Below are 20,927 nucleotides of genomic sequence, written 5' to 3'. Positions count from 1 at the left end.
AATTTCTAGAGTAGGGGGCCTACACCTCCCTGGGTGCACGAAATAAAATAAAAATCCAGATGTCATTCACAGAGGGGGAAAATACCCACAGCCCAGTAGAAAGCAGCCTCCCGACCCCCGCACCCCAAGTGAACAAAAACCTGGCTACGATGCTCAGTCTGCTTGGGGCAGGGGAAATGTTTGTGTGACAATCCCATAGCACAGATAGAGTGGAATGCCAAGTTCAACCCCGTCCTACATGTACTCTACTCAATCAATGTATTCTGCATAGGCCCAAGTGCTATTAGTACGATGCTTATATAAAGATATGCTCTTAAGCTGAAAACCTAAAAAGCCTATTATAAAATATATATAAAAAATCATTTATTTTATTTTATTTTAAATTTTCATAATCTTCGCATAACACAAAAAACCTCCACAACAATCATATTTTGTAACACTTTTTTATACTAAAACCATGGTATTTATAATATAAGGCAGTACACAATATTTCACGTTATTTCACCAGATCCTAAAATATTTTGGGACCCTACCCTCTACTACATCCAAACATTAACTATTTCGATGTAAGGCATAACACAATTTATTTCACAATATTTTGCCTGCTGGCACACTTAACTAATGGAATTGGCATCAGAATTGCATATAATTTAAAGGTATTTTCAAGGTTGCATTTCTACATCAAATAAAAACACCCCACTGCCACGTTTTATTAAATTTTCAGGGAAAAAATTAATCCTTTGACGCAAACTTGTTCTTAGAGCGAGGCGGGCATTTGATGTTCCTTTTAACAAATTGGAAGTTTGACAACACCCCATAAAGAAATTATTCCCGCTCCTGAATGGATTGACCTATGAACCTGACCTTTGACCCTGACCTCATGATGTGTTTACCAGGTGGCGAAAATCTCTAGGGACACATTTAGAACATGAGGTATGTTAAATGGATTATATGGGTACCAGACTAATGTAATGGGAGTCTTATATTACATGACCCATGACCTTTACAGTCATTCTTTAGTCTGGTTCTGTGAGGATTGGGTTCATTGGATTGTTTGTCTGCACTAATGTCAAGAAACATTCCGTTGCTTTTAAAGGAACATTGCAGAAATGTTTTTGCCAACAAAACAGTTGCTGACAATGTAAGCACTTCATGTAATCCACCATATACATAGACTGACAAACCTGATGTAAACGTTTGAGATCGATCGGCCATCTATATAGGTCACGAGAAAATATTGAACAACTGATTACACATTTTACATGACATCTGTTAAAACATTTAAATAAATAACAAATTGCTCACTGAGTGATAAACTCCACGCAGGAAATTGCTTTATTTATTTCTCATCAAATATGACATTTCAGACAGACATTTTTCAAGGGATGTTTTCTACCATCATAATTATTGGATGATCTTAAATATGAGGTTTTTTTTCTTACAAACTCTGTAATGTTCCTTTAACAGTGAAACATATACTCGCCTAAAACCATTTCAACCGAAAAACATGTTGCCTTGAGAAGAGCTTATTTCACGCAACTTGATTTCACGAACCTTGAAACAATATTGTTTTACATCTGAAGTGCTTGGTCACACACTGTCGCACAATTAATATGGTGTTATTAATTATGCAGACTTCTATTTGTGTATTCCGCACAGGTGTTTATTATTGATTATTCAAGACATCTGAACAATACAACAACCAATATTTACACAATAACACCCTACAGCTCTATCTAAATAAACCAGATTCTCAATACTGTCGCTTAATTTGAAAGTTAAAATCACCGATTTTTATAAATCTAAATTTTATGCACATAACAAATTCAAGAATACCGAATCAACGAAGCATTGATATTTGGTATGTGAATCAAGTACAGACACACCAATATTGTCTAGGCAACTGGCGTTGTGAAATATTGATCTTTAGTGCTGCAGGATGTTTTCCCCATATTTTCTTTTAATTATTGTTTTATTTTGTATTCCGTGGTATTAAACAACAGCTGTGGACGCTTCTTGTACCCTCCTCTATTGAAGCCACGTCACCATGCTACTCCGTGGATCGTGTCCACGATTATTTGCAAACAGAAAAGATCGGTGTTCTGTTGGTAAATAATATAAAACTCTAGAACTGAAAACAGCTTTAGATGAGCGTGCCTGAACTACGGGTGATATTTTTGGTGCCGATGCGGCGAGTGGAACATTTCACAAGCAAACAGGGTTGAATTCTACTCAATTGGTATATACAGTGTCAGCAGTGACCATCCGACTTGGTGCATTCCGGCGTCGCGTTCATGTGGAAGACGTGACCTCATGTTCGACATTGGTGAACATTCAGTTTGAAATTGGACTCAATGACTTTGGAACTATGCGTTTTGCCAGATGATGTTTTCGAAGTTTTACACTGGACTCGCCGTGTGTAAGGAACACCATCAGTGATGTGTCTTGGAGTTGGCATTAAGTCGGTTGTATTCTTACGTTTCTAGGTCAAATTATACTCAGAGTGACTTTCTTGGAAAAATGGCGCCATCGAAGAAGATCATCCAAGTCATATTTCTGACTTCAATGATGTGGTTTAGTGTTGATGTTATGCTGTTAATCACATACACAACAGCTCCGGAGGCAAACTTTAGCTTGAAGCTACCCCAAGCATTCTTTGGTGGGGACAAGAAACACGAACGGGATGAGAGAGGAGGTAGTAAGAAACTGAACGTCCAAAAGTCCGGACTTGGTGAGGATTTTCACGTCAACCAGGAACGGGATGGTATCGCGGTGGGTGATTCGAACCGTAAGAACGGGGTGGTTCACCCCGGTGACGGCATAGAGAGAAATGGGAATGTGGCCCACTTTAATCAGAGGCCAAACTTTGAAAAGGTGGAGGACACCAACAAACAACGCATACCTGATGGAGATGAAGGTGGGAATGACGGAGGTAGAAGGAAGGAAAGCGGTGATAAAAGCATCAAAGGAGAAGTTCAAGGGAAAAGTTCATTGTCAGAGTCTAAAGTTACTGAGACCACAGGAGAAAAAGCTGACAAGCCACAACAAGAAATAAAGGTAAGTCGGTAGGGATATGTTTTTATAACAAAATTAAATTAACACAGTTTTAAAATTTTAATGTGTTTGTAGTATGGGCACCTCTGAAAAACAGTGTTCCAATGAGAGGTTCCCCAGGGTAAATAAAAAATAAATAAATAAATAAATGCTGAAGAGAATTGCAATTAAGCTAAACAATAAATTATCCGATTATTACTGAGAAGAAACGGTTAATAAATTATACCACCAACGGAACCATTGCATTCAGACAATTTCAGTTTATTAAAGGAACACGTTGCCACGGATCGGACGAGTTGGTCTATAAAAAAGCGTTTATAACCGTTTGTTATAAAATGCACACGGTTGGAAAGATGTTTTAAAGTAGAATACAATGATCCACACAAATATGCCTTGAAATTGCGTGGTTTTCCTTTTGCTTTGCGAACTAACTCGGTCGGCCATTTATGGGAGTCAAAATTTTGACTCCCATAAATGGCCGACCGTGTTAGTCGACGAGGTAAAAGGGAAACCACGCAATTTCGAGGCATATTTGTGTGGATCATTGTATTCTACTTTAAAACATCTTTCCAATCATAACCATTTTACAACAAACGGTTACACAGTACGCTTTTCAAATACCAACTCGACCGACAGCTTATTCTATTTTTACACTTTATTTTAATTACACATATCGTCTGAGAATGGAGTTTTCACCATACGGAAGTAGTCACTGGGGGTTTCGAAAACATTGGCGGGAATATGTCATTTCCTATTAAACTTCTTTGACATGATTCTTGTCAGCGATGTTTCAAAAAGGAAGTTTTCTATTAGAAGAGCAATGGGGTAAATTTACATTCAGCCGGAAGCATGAGGCGCGACCCTTGGGGACAGTGTGAGTATTGTACGGGGTACCAGCAATATCAGTCACAGACTATCAGGGGGAATATGCCTCTACATAATTTCCTATCCACAACGGAAAAGTATGCCTACCACTAGGGTGAAGAACATGCCTATAACTATAGGGAAAATATAAAAATGCCTACCACGTGTCAGGGTACAGATTTATGCCTATACGACTCATGCCTACCACTACAGGGTGAATAATATGCATACAGCAATTAACACTATGGGAAATATGCCTAACGCTAGGTTAAAGAATTGCCTACCAATATCGGGGAAAATATGGATACCTCGGGGTAAAGATTTGCCTTCTCCAGAAGGGGAAAGTATGCCTACCAAAGTGCATACAACTAGGGATAATATCTCAAGGAAATATGTTATTATGTGATAAAGTAAAAACTATACGAAACAGAATGGCTTAACGTTTCGACCCTAATAAAAAAGTCTTTCTCTCATTTTAGCCGTCGAAAAAATACTCATTTTGATTGCTATAGCCAATTTGTACCCTCTAAATGCAAAAGCGTGAAAAAGCACTCTTTGAAGAGCCATATGAAGGACAACTCTTTTTCGAGTGGTCTTCCACTCTTTTATTAGATTGAAGTTTGCATCGTTTTTAGTGATTTTTTACTCTGTCCTGGAGTGAAACCCCTCTAAAAGAGTGAAATAACCACCACTCTTTTTAAATAGCCATATGAGGGACAACTCGAAATGTAAAGAGAGGTGTTTTTTACTCTTTTACATTTAGAGAGTACTATACATCAGACAAACTGAAAACCTTAATGGATGGCTGTTCTAATTACCAAACCACTAATACGCCGCGGAGTCTATAAAACGGGGCAATATATGGCGTACATTCTTAACATTTTATCCAATAGGAATAGAGATGTCTCTGTTACATGTATTAAAGGTAGTGGACACTATTGGTAATTACTCAAAATAATTATTAGCATGAAACCTTACTTGGTAAACGAGCAATGGGGAGAGGTTGATGGTATAAAACATTGTAAGAAACGGCTCCCTCTGAAGTGGCATAGTTTTCGAGAAAGAAGTAATTTTCCACGAATTTGATTTCGAGACCTCAAGTTTAGAACTTGAGGTCTCGAAATCAACTATCCAAACACACACAACTTCGTGTGACAAGGGTATTTTTTCTTTCATTACTATCTCACAAGTTCGATGACCGATAGAGGTTTGTTATTTTTTGCATATGTTGAGATACACCAACTGTGAAGGCTAGTCTTTGACAATAACCAATAGTGTCCACTGCCTTTTTGTTAATTTGCTATGCCTAATAATAGGTATCTCTAAATGGTTTAAATGTTTGAACGCCATACAGGGTAATCTGCTTCGATCCATTGGAGTGATTAAAGGCACTTGCGGGTACTATTGGTAAATGCTCAAAATAATTACTAGCATAAAACTTACTTGTTAGCGATCAGTGGAGAGATGTTGTTAGTATAAAACATTACAGACGACTCCCCCTGAAGTAACGTCGTTTTCGAGAAAGAAGGTATTTCTCGCTAAAACATTTGAATTTGATTTCGAGACCTCAGAATTTGATTTTGAGGTCCCGAATTCAAGCATCTGAAAGCACACAACTTCGTGTGACAAGGGTATTTTTTCTTTCATTACTATCTCACAAGTTCGATGACCGATTGAGGTTTGTTATTTTTTGCATATGTTGAGATACACCAACTGTGAAGGCTAGTCTTTGACAATAACCAATAGTGTCCACTGCCTTTAAATGTTAATTTGCTATGCCTAATAATAGGTATCTCTAAATGGTTTAAATGTTTGAACGCCATACAGGGTAATCTGCTTCGATCCATTGGAGTGATTAAAGGCACTTGCGGGTACTATTGGTAAATGCTCAAAATAATTACTAGCATAAAACTTACTTGTTAGCGATCAGTGGAGAGATGTTGTTTGTATAAAACATTACAAACGACTCCCCCTGAAGTAACGTCGTTTTCGAGAAAGAAGGTATTTCTCGCTAAAATATTTGAATTTGATTTCGAGACCTCAGAATTTGATTTTGAGGTCCCGAATTCAAGCATCTGAAAGCACACAACTTCGTGTGACAATTGGTGTTTTTTTCTCCATTATTATCTCGCGACTTCGACGACCAATTGAGTTCATTTTTTGCACAGGTTTGTTATCTTGTGCATATGTTGAGATACACCAAGTGAAAAGACTGGTCTCCACAATTACCTAAGGTTTCCAATGCCCTTAACCAGACCATATTGTAAACCGTCACCCATTGCTCCTTTCAGAAACTCCCAGCATTTCATCCTGTCCGTGACCTCGACGTGACCTCTAAACCACATGACTTAGACGGCCCTGGGGAGAAGGGTAAACCAGTTAAGACCGACCCTGAAGATGCATCCAAGGTTGCTATTGGTTTCAAACATGCGTCTTTTAATGAGTATGTCAGTGATTTGATATCACTGGAAAGATCCTTACCAGAAAGGAGACCACCAGAGTAAGTGTTTTCATTTCTTCTTATTGTATTAATGAGTACTAATTGTTAGAAAACATCTGAATATAATTGAGAAATTAGAAGAAGTTGGTCTTATTATATACAAAAGACCACCCCCAATAAAAAAGAAAGAAAATACAAAAATTAATAATTTGATAAAGCATTACTAGACACAAACGTTAAAAAATAACCAAATAACTATGACTGAAGGCAGACAAAACTCGACAAAGGTCAAAGATACATGTAGTTTTTTTTAAACACACAGTATATCAACGTTTTTTTTAAAGGCAAAGTATACCTTTGATTTTTCAAACCGTTTGATTGTTTTAATCCTATAAATAGATGTAGATCTAACAACTAAACTAACTTGCGAAAATTTCATTTCAAAAGTCGCGGTTTTTGAGATATTGCCAAACATCTGAGTTTGGTTCTTCAATGCTTCCTATATACCAAGTACATTTTTATGGCCCTTCATTTTTGGAGTAATTACCAAAGCTACACCCTGCCTTCAACACACTTATTATACAAATTATGTAGGTTAGAATTGTCATCGATTAATGCAGTATTGTTGCTTCAGCATTAGGTTCAGATTAATTATTCTGACTGAGGCGAACATTTGACATTTGCATTTTAATCCACAATCGGACTATATACACGAACTATTAATTTGGCTAATGGCTGTGGACAGTTCATTTTCCCTCCATGCTGATTTTAAGGGAAAATGGCCAAAGTCACCATATTCGAACATGGTCTAAATTCTCACTTTGCATTCAAACCATAATCGGGCTATACACGAACTTATCAAATTGGCTTACGGCTCTGGTCAGTTCACTGTTACTCCTACTGCTCCTCAAACTGTTTACCAATGCAATTGAACCCATTTAATAGCCAAAGTCACTAATTCCAACATGGTCTAAATCCACAATTAGGTGCAGGATAAAGAAATATTCGGACGATCTTCCGGATACCAGTATCATCATTTGCTTCACTGAGGAATCGTGGTCCACGTTACTACGCACGGTACACAGCGTGTTGAATAGATCACCACCTGACCTAGTTAGAGAGATCCTATTGGTGGATGATTTCAGTCAGAGAGGTGGGTGTAAGAATCGATATTACTCCTACTCCGAATACTGTATTAATCTATATTTATCGATTTTGTGATTGATGTTTGACTCACTTCCGGATCATTTTGAGACCGATTCAAGGTCACACTGACCCTGACATTGGTCAGGTCAAAGGGCCACAGAATCCGGGTCAACTCTGGCCTGAGAGTGTATAAGGACCCCAATGGGAATAATTTTGAGTTATTGGCTTTTTGAGGTTATCCTTGGATAATTTTGTGCAGTATTTCTATTTTGGTTTATCTTACTTCAACGTCTTTTCTACTTTTGTTTTGAATGTATTTGTGACATGTTCTTGCTGTATTTTTATCCGAATAAACCCAATCACTCAATCCATCAATCAATCAATCAATCAATCAAGCAAGCAAGCAAGCATACAGTGTTTTTTTTAACAGGTGTTAGTTTTGCATCAGGGATAAAGTGTGTTATTTGCTTTTACCATTACATCGATGTGTATTAATCACTGTATATCACTACTTTCTGATATTATTTTTTTGAGGGGGGGGGGGATCCACAGGCAAATCACTCGTTTTTTATAAGGGTACAAACAAATTATAGTTTGTGTGTTTTGATGTTTCATGTTCCTAGACTACCTGAAGGAACCCTTAGACGAATACATGGCCCAGTTCCCCAAGGTCAAGATCATCCGTCTCGAGAAGAGAGAAGGGTTAATCCGAGCTCGGCTCCGGGGGGCTGAGGTTGCCCAAGGTGCAATCATGACGTTCCTTGATTCACACGTAGAGTGTCATGTTGGATGGTTGGAGCCTCTACTACAACGTATATGGGAGGATAGGACAAGGGTGGTGTGCCCTGCTCTGGATAGCATTGATGCTACTACGTTCAGGTAATTGACTCATATGGGGGTCAAGGTGACCAAGGACAAGGGTCAAGGACTAATCTGGGTCATTCTGTTAACTGCAACAGGCATGCTAAGTTAGTGACATACTGACCAATGTAACGGGGTCAGAATTAGTGTCACATTGACCAACTGCTTCAGTGTCAGTTTGACTACTCTAGGATCCAAATAAATAGAACTGGATAATGTTCATCGGGCTAAATTAAACAATGATCTAACAAGACATTAAAGTGCCATGTTGACCAACATAAGAGTCACATGAACAGAATTTGAATCAAATTTACAAAAATGGCTACAGGGTTTCGGAATCCATTTAAGATGTTTTATTTTCGTTTAGTTATGCTGGCTCTGCTGATATAATGGGAGCTTTTGAATGGGATCTACAGTTCCACTGGGTCGGCATACCAGAACGAGAGCAGAAGCGGAGAAAAGATGACTCCTACCCAATAAGGTACGCAATAATTAATACATTAATTCATTAAATTAAAATTGTTGATTCTTCTACCGGAAGAGTCAATTGCAATACAAATAATAGGTTCCCATAGCGCTTTATCAAACATAGGGGCGTATCAAAGCGCGCAGTATTAATTTTTCTGCAAGTTATGTGAGCTACGTTTTTCGAAGTATGATACCTGTTCCTTTAAAAGAAGAACCACGATTTACGTGGTGCTGAGGCGCAGTATGCTGCCGATCAGACCAGGAACACCGGGCGAACCCCTTCTCATAACGATAAGAGCACCGAGTTCTTTTACGTGCGTTACACAACACACGGGACCAACAGCATTTTGTCCCATCAGAAGGACACAGCTAAAATGGTTAAAGTGTCTTGCATCGTTAAAAAACTGATTTTCTGTTTTCTCTCCATCAGGACTCCTACCATTGCCGGAGGTTTATTTTCGATAGAGCGTAACTGGTTTTATGAGTTGGGTTCGTATGATAAAGGAATGGATATATGGGGAGGAGAGAATATCGAGATATCGCTCAGGGTAAATATTAATGTGTCGTGTAACTTGCCTTGCCTTTGACCTCTTGCAGGATCCCGGTTCAAATCCCACCGAGGGAACTATGTTGATTGAATTTTCATTAAGGCAGTCCCCGCCTGACTGCGTGGGTTTCTCTTTTTTCTTCTTCTACCACATCTAAAACTGAAACGTCTCCACCTTCTTTAAAAGATGTATATAATAATGGTTTCCGCGTTCCAGTCAACATTGAGCGGGGGGGGGGAGCGAATGTTTCTTGTTAGGGGTTGTGGACATGGAATGGTTTTATGTAACGTTGGGAATGGGTGGCCCAAGCATGTTGGCCGGGATTGTACCATTGTAATAATTATTGTTTTATCTAAACATTATTATTTTCCAGACCTGGATGTGTGGTGGTTCAATGGAGATCCTACCCTGCTCAAGAGTGGGACATATATTTAGGAAAACACAGCCTTATAAATTCCCTGAAGGAAATATGATGTAAGATGTGATTCTAAATAAAGCTATACAATTACCAGCAGATATTCCTCACACAAAAAACATACAAATAAATAAAATGTAAGATTGTGTAAATGTGTAAATGTTTCTTATTGAACTCTTTTTCAATACTGAGAAAATAAAATAAGATTTTGCAAATTGCTTACCAACTAAAAAGACCTATATCGTATAAATACAAATTACAGTTAATGGCCCGACGTTTCGACCCTAGCAGAGTCTTTCTCGAAGGATATGAAACGTCTGGTCTTTAAAAAAAAAAAATTCTTTGCTTGATAAATTGTCAGATTTTCCAGTTGTTGCGGTACTTGCAATTTCCTCATCGCGCTATATATATATATATCTTTCTAAGTTACCAAATATTAATTTGAATACTGTATTATTTTCACAGAACCTTCTTGCGAAATACTCAACGTGTTGTTGAGGTATGGCTGGATGAATACAAGCCGATATTTTACTCCAAAAGACCAGAGTTACGTAAAAGAAAATTTGGTGACGTATCAGAACGAGTCGCCCTCAGAGAACGTCTCAAGTGCAAAGATTTTAAGTGGTATTTAGAAAACGTCTACCCAGAAATCGTGGTTCCTGATATAGACGTCAGAGCACGAGACGAGGTAAAACCTTTTACAATGTATTGTGATTTTTCAGAACATTACGTAATAAGCTACTAGGGATTCTGACTGGTCAGGTATTGACCAAAGAAAACCAAATACCAGAGCGGGACTTCAATCTTTGACCACCGGATTAACATGCCACAGCGCTCTACCACCAACTGAGCTATCGAGCCCCATAATGGCGGTCCCACCATTTTGTCAGGGTGTCAGTCAAAAGTCATACAACCGTTAACTGCCATGTAGCCAGGGATCAAACCCAAGTTACCTATGATGGGAAACAACATACAGGGGGATCATCTTAAGGGGATGCGCCTTTTATTTTTAATTAAAGATCATTAGAGCCATAGGCCGTGTCCAGGTCGGCGGCCACGGCTTTGGCTATGACTACAAAGAGTGCTAAGCGTGTTGCTATAATGTAAGGACACATTTATACTTACAAGGCATCAATGGCGTGGCGATCAAGCCGTAGTCGGTAATCCTTCCGTGAATTCGAACATGGCCTTATGTTGTGCTATATTTTGTCCTTGTCCACAAAGGCAGTGTCTTGTGGCTTTACATGTGGCTGTGGCTACATGACTGCAACTTTCTCTGCACCTAAACATTGATGGTGAAGCCAGTAGTCGTAAACTAAAGCCAGAGTCACCAAGCTTTTGCTTCATCTATGGCTAGACTAATGCATGTGTGTGCCCACGTGTAGCAGCAACCAGCCACAGTATACAAACACAAACTTCTTATTGTCACTTGAACCAAACCGCGGCTTGAAGAAACAAGTCTGGCCCTTTTTACAAACGAGAATCAGGAGGTATGGTTGTCGGTTTGGAGACAGGACATCCGACAGAGATATCCGTAACGTGACGATAGCAACATTACTACCGATAGAGGCGGCATTATTTTAAGAATAGTTGTTTAGATAACTTGCTCGAACACCAATAAGTATCTAACTTATATCTTTCTTTTGTATTACAGCTTAGAAATCTAGGCATTAATAAATGTGCCGATTTCATGTTGAATAAGGGACCACAAATATCGTTATTTCCCTGTCACGGACAAGGCGGACACCAAGTAAGTGCATAAAGTATAGTAATGATTGACCCTCGAATTTTTTTTCTCGCAATATCGCAATATCGCAATATCGCAATATATAAAAATAAGATTTAGGCTGCAAACATCTACATTTTATATGGGACTAAAACAATCGAATGACTACAAAAAAGTTAAGGTGCATTTTGTATTTAAACGCCAATTTTGTTTTCTGTTTTCCTAGAGTTTTGAGCTGAGTAAGAAGGGACATGTGCAATATGATACTCGTTGTGCCACTGGCAAGAGGAATATACCCAAGGTTATGATGTTTAGCTGTAAATCAAAGGATACGTTGACCTTTGAACATTCCAAGGTAGAAATAAGACCATACTTTAATTATATTTTACGTTTGTGACATTTTGGGAACGAGGTTGCAACTAAACCCTTTCAAGCCTGATGCTTACTGGATTATCTTGACACCAATGCAATGACCAGGGGGCATGGAGGCATCCGCCTTCGTTGCATCCGTGAAGTATCAGGCCTGCTTATGCAGGATGAACTTTTAAAGTGTCTTCAATGTTATTTTTGTTTTACTCATTCTGGGTGAGTGTCAGGCTGTACAGCCAAATATTTTAAGACAAGTTAAACTTTTAGTCACTATACTAGCCATGAACCCAATAGAGAGCATACTATTATCAGTTTCAGATGTAGGAAAACCTCAGATAATTATTCCAGGGAAATCCCACACAGTCAGGTAGGGACTCAAAACTAAACCCACATAGTGCCCCTGACGTGATTCTATCATTACTGATGTTATACTATTGTTTGTTTTATGCAAATTGTTGTTGTTTTGTTTACTGTTTCAGGGAGGTGAAATGAAAGATGTAGATTCCCAAAAGTGCCTTGATTTGTCACTAGATCGTCAGTATGTCATTCTCGCAGACTGTAATGGCAGGCAAACTCAACGTTGGCGATGGGGTGCATATCTTAAAGACTAAACTTCAAAATGTTGTGCTCCTCTGAAAACCCCCAAGAAGAAGTCATTTTGTCTCCTTTCTGTTGTATCGATAAGCCTTAATACCAAACCGAGGTTAGAACGGCAAAATTGTATGGTTCTTCTTTAGTATAGTGTGGATCAGTGAAATGAACAGGTAAGCACGTAGGGTATGAGACCAATACATCAGAATAACAGGTTGTGTCATGGCCGAATAGTTAAGAGCAGCAGATTCAAACTCTGGTGTTTCTGATCAGCAGTTTGTGGGTTTGAGTACCAGTCGTGACACGTGTGTCCTTAAGCACGAATACTTACAACCACGATGATTTGTCATTCGGATGGGACGTAAAGCTGTTGGTCCCGTGTGTTTTGTAACGCACGTAAAAGAACCAAGTCGATTATCGAAAAGAGAAGGGGTTCGCCCCGGGGTTCCTGGTTTGATTAGCAGAATATTGCACCACAGCACCTTGTAAACCATTACATGGTGCTATTATTCGATAGAGACAGGTTTTCGAATCGTGTGGATGAATACAAATTTATACAGATTTTTGAGTCAAATAATAAACAGATAGTAAAATATCATTCTCAGTAAGTAAAAAGCAAAGTAACCTAAAATATTAGGTCAATATCACCTTGTTTTTAAACAACACACCTATCATATACATTTTATTTCATTCTATTTATATACATTTGTCTTTGAACAGTTAATAAACAGAAATGTCAAACAAAATGCAAGCAGATTCAGGTACAAACTTGGCAATACGAATCTGCTTTTAGTGTTTAAGCATAAACTATTGCAAAAACATGCCTCCATTTATGGTCATAATTTTCCCTTGTCAAAGTAAAACTTATCTAAAAGTGTGGGTTTTTAAGCTTTAAAATGATGTCTTTGTCGTTTTCATTTTAATTTTGTTATCCATTTGGTGTGCTGTTTTTTTTAAGTGTTTTTTTTTATAGATTTAAACGAGATGCACAATTTTCGATAAAAACATGTGTTACGTATAGGTTCAAAAAAATTGTCTTTCCTTTTTGGTGTTGGAGATAGAAGTGATCTTTTTGTTGAATTTTTGTCCAATTGTTGTTTCATATCATTTCAGTCATCCATGGAGGATCTTCATAAAATATTCGAATTACAAAACGTAATGACATTTCAAATGTGCATGAAGTCATCGTCAAAAAAGTGATTGTTTTTGTTTCTTAAATTATGTCTTCTTTAAGTGTTGACCAAAAAACAAATAGAGCTTATTTATTGTTAAATAAACACAGCAAACAGTACAAAATAAAAGTAGAATTGCCAAAAAACGTATCATGTTCCTTTGAATGACCGTCACACAGCGTCAGTAGCAGGAGATAATAGTCAGGTTCCTGTTTTATGAAATAGATATCATCGATGGGTATACAGGGAGTTATGCAGATACGTTAAAGCAAGGGTACACCTTTGGTAATTACTTCAAAAATACGTAAGGTTTTATGCTAATAATTATTTTGAGTAATTACCCATTTTAACATGTTTGTTATACTATGCATTGTATGTTGGGAAACACCAAGTGAGACTACAGGTCTTTGACAATTACCAAAAGTATACCCGTTGTTCTATCAATAATTCAAATTCGGGACACAACCTGATACCTCTCTCGTCAACATAAAATCGAGTTGTTTTCTTGTCCGAAGCTTACGTGGCATCTTGAACTGATTGATAGAGGTTGTAGAGGTACCAATAATAAGATCTTCTAACTCCTTGAACGAGCCTGGTTGGACGATATGTAGGCGTGGCTCAGCAATCGTCCCCACGCGTCGGTAGTTGTCATAGATACCGTGGAGCTTACGTAATATTCCATCGAACTATAGTCGATAATAAACAATAAAATCAAACACTGATAAGAAATCGATAATGGGAGAATTTGAATGCTAGGTGGCAGCAGATTCACAAGGTAAATCGTCATTGTTAACGTAGCTCTGAGCATGTGCACATTACCAAAAACAATGGATTTTACCTGGTAACTCTGCTGTCACCAAGCCTATCTAAGGTCCTTACTAATAATTATTAACAAAGGAAAAAATAATGTTAATGTAGTCTGAACATCTGACGTCACACCTTGAGGCTCACGAGTAACGCCAGAGAGTGGCCTCTAGCGTAGGTCCATCCCCGTCCATAATCATGCAGACGACCGAAAGTGCAGCTGCCAAACGTCACCTCGGACCAATCAAACCACGGATATAGAAAACTTACGTCACTGCACGTTTATCCAATGAAATGATTGTATCAAATGAAATCACTGGTTCTGAACTGCAAGTACATGCCAAGTCTATAATTATATAATGTGTGCGTTCGATTAGCTTCCCTGGGTCAACCCCACGGTGCTCACTCGGGTGAGCCCCTGCCATGTGCTAATCGAACGATCACACTCGCCCTCTCGTGGTAACGTCATGCACCTCGGGTCACCCCCAAGTGACCCACTCCACAAGCAGGGCAGTGAGCCCCTGCTGGAATGACGTAAACGCTTTTCGAACGCAACGGGGACAGACCGGGGATGACCCAGGGAAGCTACTCGAACGCACAATGTAGAATTTCAACCTACCATTTCTTTCTCTTCTTCTGTCACGTTATTGTTGCTTGCAGCATCTACCTCCACAAAGACCATGTAGAACATATCACAACCATCACCTATCGAAATAAACGATAAGAGTTACTGACCAAACAAAATGTTTTTTTAAAGGATATTAAGGCAATGCTAATTGATTTTAAGTAGTATACAGGATTATTGGATTTAGTAGAGCTGATACAATTGTCACATGGACAGTGTTTATGTTTTGTGTCATCAACCATATACATGAAATGTCTCTAATAATCTGTTGTGTGGGACAGGAGGAAATAGTGGAAAACCAAGCACACTTTTCAGCATGTAATTGAAACAGATTTCCCTTAATTTCAGCTTTGGCGGTTTTGTTTAATAGGTTTTCTAAAAAGGTTTCAGATATTTTTTCTCGAATATGACTACATTTCAGAGGAAATTATTTCACAGAAAAATGGTTCCAGTAAAAACTTCTACTCAGTAAGCTTTCAGACTTAAACTAAGCAATGATGTTTTTTATCCTGACCAATCCTATAATACCTTTAAGCGAATATAAAACTTTAATCGAAAAAGAAAAAAAAAAATCCCATAAATAGTATTTTGACTTACCCTTGCTTCCCTCATGAAGCAGTGGACTATCTGCGCATGTCCAGTCAACGAGATTTGCGTCTGACCAATTAGAGACAGTCTGCTCAATTGCCGAACAAGCCACGCCTACATCAATTTTCTCGCTTCGTAAATTGAGTAACTCTCCAGTTCTGAGAATTAGTAGAAAAAGATAAAAATTGCCAATAGTGAGATTATCGTTAAATGAGCATTACAGAATTGGTAAGAAAAAAACTCGTCTAAGATAACAGATTTACATAAAACTTATAATGGTCTAATGATGATGCTCGTAGAAAACATCAATTGAAATGTTTCTGTCTGAAATGTCATATTTTGATGAGAAATAAATTAATAAATATTCCCGAGTGAAGTTTATCGCTCAGTGAGAGTTTCATTTTTTTTGTATCGATGTCATGCAAAATGTGTTATCGGTTTTTCACTATTTTCTCCTGACCCAGATGGCAAATCGATCTAAAACTTCTACAGATTTGTAATTTATGTAAATGGTGAATTACATGAAATGCTTAATTTGTAAGCAATTGTTTTGTTAGCAAAACTGTAATCTTCGCTGTTTGAAGGCTTCCCTTCGTTGTAGTTTTTATCTGATCCGGACTTCCAGAAAGTTGCCACAATGACCACCAGTTATCCGGTGGCACTGACCATAATCTGACCTCAGTTCGGCCACTGGACATTGCTGACCTTTAACATAGTAACCAGTGTTTGACTTCACTTTCTCACCTCTATTACTATTTATTCATAGTTTCTTCATAATAATGATAAGGTCTATACTGACAAGTGTCTTCACTCAACCTACCTGTAGCAGACTTCAACCACTGGACAGTTCTCATGATGACCTACGACCTCTATGACGTCACCAAATCTATAGCGATAGAACCCAGATTTAAGGGTCAAGACGAGTTCGTATTTCTTTCCCTTTTCAACCTCGTCTATGAGCAGAGTCTTGGGCTGCTCCTCACAGCTGAAAAATGAAAAAAAAATTGACAAAAAATTTAACATTTTAAAATGGTATTCATTTTTTGAATTAGTAACTTGCGGGGGAGTTGATAAAGAAACTGGACACGATTGGCAATTGTCTAAGGTCGGTATTCTCATTTGTTGTATCCCAACATAACTATGTATAAAAAACAAACCTGTGCAAATTGTTCATCGAAGTTGTGAGAGAATAATGGAAGAAAAAACACCCTTGATGCACAAAAGGCTGCAGGCCTGAAGTTTTTATTATCTGAGAGAGAGAAATTACCTCTTTCTCATAAGTAATTACTTCAGAGGGGGCCGTTTCTCACAATATTGTATACATTAACAGCTCCCCATTGCTCGTTACCAAGAAAGTTTTTATGATAAACATTATTTTTGAGTACATGTAGTTACCAATGCAGTGTCTAGTGTCATAAATGAAAAAGGGTAGAGGCTAACAGGTAATATGTAAATTTAAATGTCAATTTGAGGAAACTGTGAATATTTGCTTTGGTTTGTACTGTCGCCGTGTCAAACTTACCAGTTTTCTTCAGGGATGAATTCGTAAACGACTTCATCTGGTAGCAAGACGTATTGTTTGAGTCTTGGGTTGACGTTGAGGGCGAGTGTGGATTCTGTACAGCTGTATCCGCTAGTGTAGACTGGAGTACCTTTAAGCAGAATATTAAAAGAGGATTTGTTTTAAGGATTTCAAAATTTGTTTAAAGGAGCACTACAGATTTGGTAAAAAGAAACTTGTCTAAGATCACAGATTTACATGAAACCTATACACGGTCTAATGATGATGAAAACATCCCTTGAAATATTTCTGTCTGAAATGTCATATTGGATGAGAGCCGATCGATCTCAAAACTTCTACAGGTTCGTCAGTTTGTGTGTAAATGGTGGATTACATCAAGCACTACACTGCCAGCAACTGCTTTTCAACTCATTCCACGCCAAAACGCGTGCGATTAAAGTGTACTGGACTTTCATGTGATTGGATTCGTTTTACCCTATTCAAATGTTTTAATGCACGTGTGTGTACCTCAAGTTTTAACAAACAATTAATTCAAACACAGCAAGTTTTGTACTTGACGTGAGCAGCGTGATCAACCACGTACCTTTGGAATATCTCAATAGTTTCTTCTGAAATCCCGCGATGTCGATGGAATTTATGAATTTAATGTTCGGCCACATTCTCCCCATAATCCCCTCAAATCCCTGCGTGAACTCTGACCTCAGCTCTGCTGCCCTCTCCGGCATAGGCTTAAGCTTAGCATTCAGAGCTTTTCGAATATCCTCATCGATGTTAAGATGATCCCCAAGACGTCCATCTGTCAAGTCATCAAGCATGATTTCCCAGTTGCCTTCAAGAAGCTTAAAGGCTCTATAAACCTGAGAGAGAAACGGTGCAGTGAAGGTACCGATATGCTTGTCTCGGATCCCAAATAACATATGAATGTAGGTTGATTCGTAATCGGACATGATTCGGAATCCGTCAAATGGCGAGGTGAAAAGCACATCGCATATGAACCGCGACTCCTCTGGGAAGTAGATAAGGGGCGTCACGCTCAGTCCTGATTTTGTAACCGTCACTTTGGGCTTGCAGTACAGTACCAGGTGTTTCTGCACTGGGCTGGGTGCTCCAAATTCCCCATAGCCGTGACAATGCCAGCTTTTGAAGATGACCAAATCAGTCATCTGAGGTTGTGAAGGTACGACAGGAATGAGCTTGCCAGTACCGGTCGTCCCCGATGTGATGCCGAAGCGAAGAGGCTTTTCCCCCACGAAGGCATCCTCCTCTCCATCGGCGAGCCTTCGGATGTAATCCTGGTAGTGGCTGTAGACGGTGACTGGGTGTTTCTTCTGTAAATCTTCCAAGGAACCAATACCACTAAGATGATTGTCTTTGCCGTATACCGTGTCCCCGTCTCTGGTTATTAACCCTTGCAGCAGACTCTCCTGCGCGCTCCGTGGATCTTGCCATATTTTCGTCATCTTTGCAAGGGCTGGACGAACTTTAAACACACACTTTTGGTGGATGTAATAACTTAGCAGTAGACTTGATAGGGTGTGAGACGCTGAACAAGGTAACATGCTAATGTGGAGTGCTACTACGGCAGACAGCAAAAGCACAGTAGTAAAGAGACCTAGGGAAGAAACAGAATTACACTTGTTTGATTATTCTGAATTTAGTATATAAATGATTATTCATTGTACATAGTTTGGTCATTAATTTGTGTGTAAACGTGCGAATACTGATGTAGAGAGACCTTGAACATAAACAAAGTGACACTTATCCTTTATTTTGTTACTCTGAAATTCATCAAATTAAATTGATAATTCATTGACATGTAGGCCTGACATGCTTTTAATAATTTAATTGTTTTCAAAAAGAGTGATTTTGAGACTTTTTCAGACAAGTCTGTCAATGTTTGTCAAGACCATCATAGGACGCCCTAATATAGGCCTACATTGTGTTTATGGTAATTTAAGAACGTTGCCTCGGTTCGGTCGAGTTGGTCTATGGAAAGCGTTTGAAACCATGTTATAAAAATGCATAATACGGTTAGAAAGATGCTTTATATGTATAATATTGTTTTAAACAACGGCATCCCATTTGTGGTAAAATTTTTGACTCCACAAAAAAGACCGACCGTGTTTAATACTGCGCCACGACCAGGACTCGAACCCACAGTCCCCCCACACTCTGCTGATCAAAAACACCAGAGTGTGAGTTCGGCGCTCTACTGCTCAGCACCGATACCTAGTAGTATACACATTACAGGATGGCTAGCTATGGCTAGCTTTAGAATCAATTAATTCAAAAAAAACTTATCAAACCTACCTGCAAACAGCCGAACAAATACATAGCCATCTGAATAAATGCTCGTGTGGAATAGTCCTGCTGCAATTGTAGCAGAGACCAATCCCCAAACCCGCAGAATTGATGACCAAGACATCATTATTCAAAGACTGAAACAACTGGAGGGAATTTACAGCTGAACTTGAGAGAACATTCCAGCTCTTGCTATAGCAGACGCAGTGAGCGAACTCAATCGAAGTGGGAACTACATGTACGTATTTATAGTAGGTATTGTTGAGAACTTCGACCCTTTGTTTGACCAAACTGAAGTTCACGAATAGTTCAGGATGGTTCAGCCATGCATGACAAACCAACAACTCAAAAACACAAAGACCCTATGAGAATAATACAATGAAATGTTTAGCGAATGCATCTGGCCTTGTTTATCATATCCTGGTTATAGGAAAACACACCAAATATGTTTATTTTTTAGTATAACGCTGCTATGATTGGTTGCTACATGGTGCAAAACTACCGGAAACCATGGGTAGACTTCCCTAAGTCATCCCTCGAGAAAGCCAGACCATTGTCAGTTTAAGTTAACTTCATTAGTAATATTTGTTTTAATACAACATTGTGTTCAACTAAGATAAATATTGACTAATAATGTGTACTTATAAGCTAAGCTTGACTCATGGATTGAGAATTCTGTTTAAACTATGATTAATTCAATTGGTTAAGTTCTTTCTTTTCAGCTGGCTCAATGGTTCAATATACAATGCCGCAGCTCTACGAACAAACCTACAGGCATTCCTTTGTTGATTCTAGGTCAATTCTTAAAGGCACTTTTATTGGTAATTGGTAATTGGTAATTGTGGAAGACCAGTCTTCTCACTTGGTGTATCTCAATAATATGCACAAAATAATATGCACAAAATAACAAACCTGTTAAAATTTGAACTTAATTGGTCGTCGAAGTTGCGAGATAATAAGTGAGGAAAAACACCCTTGTTTGCCTTCAGATGCTTGATTTCGGGACCTCACAATCTAATTATGAGGTCTCCAAATCAAATTCGTGGAAAATTGCCGTTTTCACAATGTTTTATACATCCGACAGCTCTCCATTGCTTGTTACCAAGTAAGTTTTTATGGTAACAATAATTTTGAGTAATCACCAATAATGTCCAGTGCCTTTAAGGGGAAGGTTTTCTTTTGGTTATCACCCTAGAAGTTAATGCTAATAAACAACTTTGTTAGAAGTACAGCAGCTATCGGTGGTATATTTGAGAAACGAAATGTCCATGTTTAAGTTTTTATCCACCCAAATCTGAGAAACGTTACTGTCGGAAAACGATTCTCTGATTAAGGGATTAGTCTTCCTGCGTGGCATTATATTCGCTCCAGATTTTTCGCGACACTCTCAGAAACGCGACTTCCTTCGGGAAATTAAACTTTCAATTACTAGT

At 38.5% G+C, this 20,927-nt stretch overlaps 2 protein-coding genes across 2 annotated transcripts; one reads left to right on the top strand and one right to left on the bottom strand.

Annotated features, from left to right (window-relative positions):
• Positions 1-1,999: 1,999 nt before the first annotated feature.
• On the top strand, positions 2,000-12,906 carry LOC117300316 (polypeptide N-acetylgalactosaminyltransferase 1-like). Its single transcript, XM_033784060.1, has 11 exons — positions 2,000-3,057; positions 6,210-6,418; positions 7,345-7,511; positions 8,128-8,383; positions 8,733-8,846; positions 9,264-9,381; positions 9,755-9,855; positions 10,262-10,484; positions 11,451-11,546; positions 11,749-11,877; positions 12,371-12,906. The coding sequence occupies exons 1-11, from the start codon at positions 2,521-2,523 to the stop codon at positions 12,500-12,502; spliced, it is 2,082 nt and encodes a 693-aa protein (XP_033639951.1). The 5' UTR covers positions 2,000-2,520; the 3' UTR covers positions 12,503-12,906.
• Positions 12,907-14,017: 1,111 nt separating this feature from the next.
• On the bottom strand, positions 14,018-19,948 carry LOC117300315 (probable indole-3-acetic acid-amido synthetase GH3.9). The gene is made up of 7 exons (XM_033784058.1): positions 19,504-19,948; positions 17,777-18,805; positions 17,194-17,323; positions 16,492-16,656; positions 15,681-15,829; positions 15,078-15,163; positions 14,018-14,340 (listed from the first exon to the last, which is right to left on the bottom strand). The coding sequence occupies exons 1-7, from the start codon at positions 19,619-19,621 to the stop codon at positions 14,095-14,097; spliced, it is 1,923 nt and encodes a 640-aa protein (XP_033639949.1). The 5' UTR covers positions 19,622-19,948; the 3' UTR covers positions 14,018-14,094.
• Between the last annotated feature and the right edge of the window lie 979 nt (positions 19,949-20,927).

Source organism: Asterias rubens, chromosome 15, assembly GCF_902459465.1.
Source record: "Asterias rubens chromosome 15, eAstRub1.3, whole genome shotgun sequence".
NCBI lineage: Eukaryota > Metazoa > Echinodermata > Asteroidea > Forcipulatida > Asteriidae > Asterias > Asterias rubens.
This window is presented reverse-complemented; position numbering and strand designations above follow the sequence as displayed.

Excerpts from the sequence above, each read along its gene's own strand:
- LOC117300316 (XM_033784060.1), top strand. The coding sequence starts at position 2,521 with ATGGCGCCATCGAAGAAGATCATCCAAGTCATATTTCTGACTTCAATG. Across the intron at positions 6,419-7,344 it reads CCAGAAAGGAGACCACCAGA|GTGCAGGATAAAGAAATATT; the intron begins GTAAGTGTTTTC and ends ATCCACAATTAG. Across the intron at positions 9,856-10,261 it reads TTCCCTGAAGGAAATATGAT|AACCTTCTTGCGAAATACTC; the intron begins GTAAGATGTGAT and ends TTATTTTCACAG.
- LOC117300315 (XM_033784058.1), bottom strand. The coding sequence starts at position 19,621 with ATGATGTCTTGGTCATCAATTCTGCGGGTTTGGGGATTGGTCTCTGCT. Across the intron at positions 18,806-19,503 it reads ATTTGTTCGGCTGTTTGCAG|GTCTCTTTACTACTGTGCTT; the intron begins GTAGGTTTGATA and ends TTTCTTCCCTAG. Across the intron at positions 16,657-17,193 it reads TTCATCCCTGAAGAAAACTG|CTGTGAGGAGCAGCCCAAGA; the intron begins GTAAGTTTGACA and ends TTCATTTTTCAG.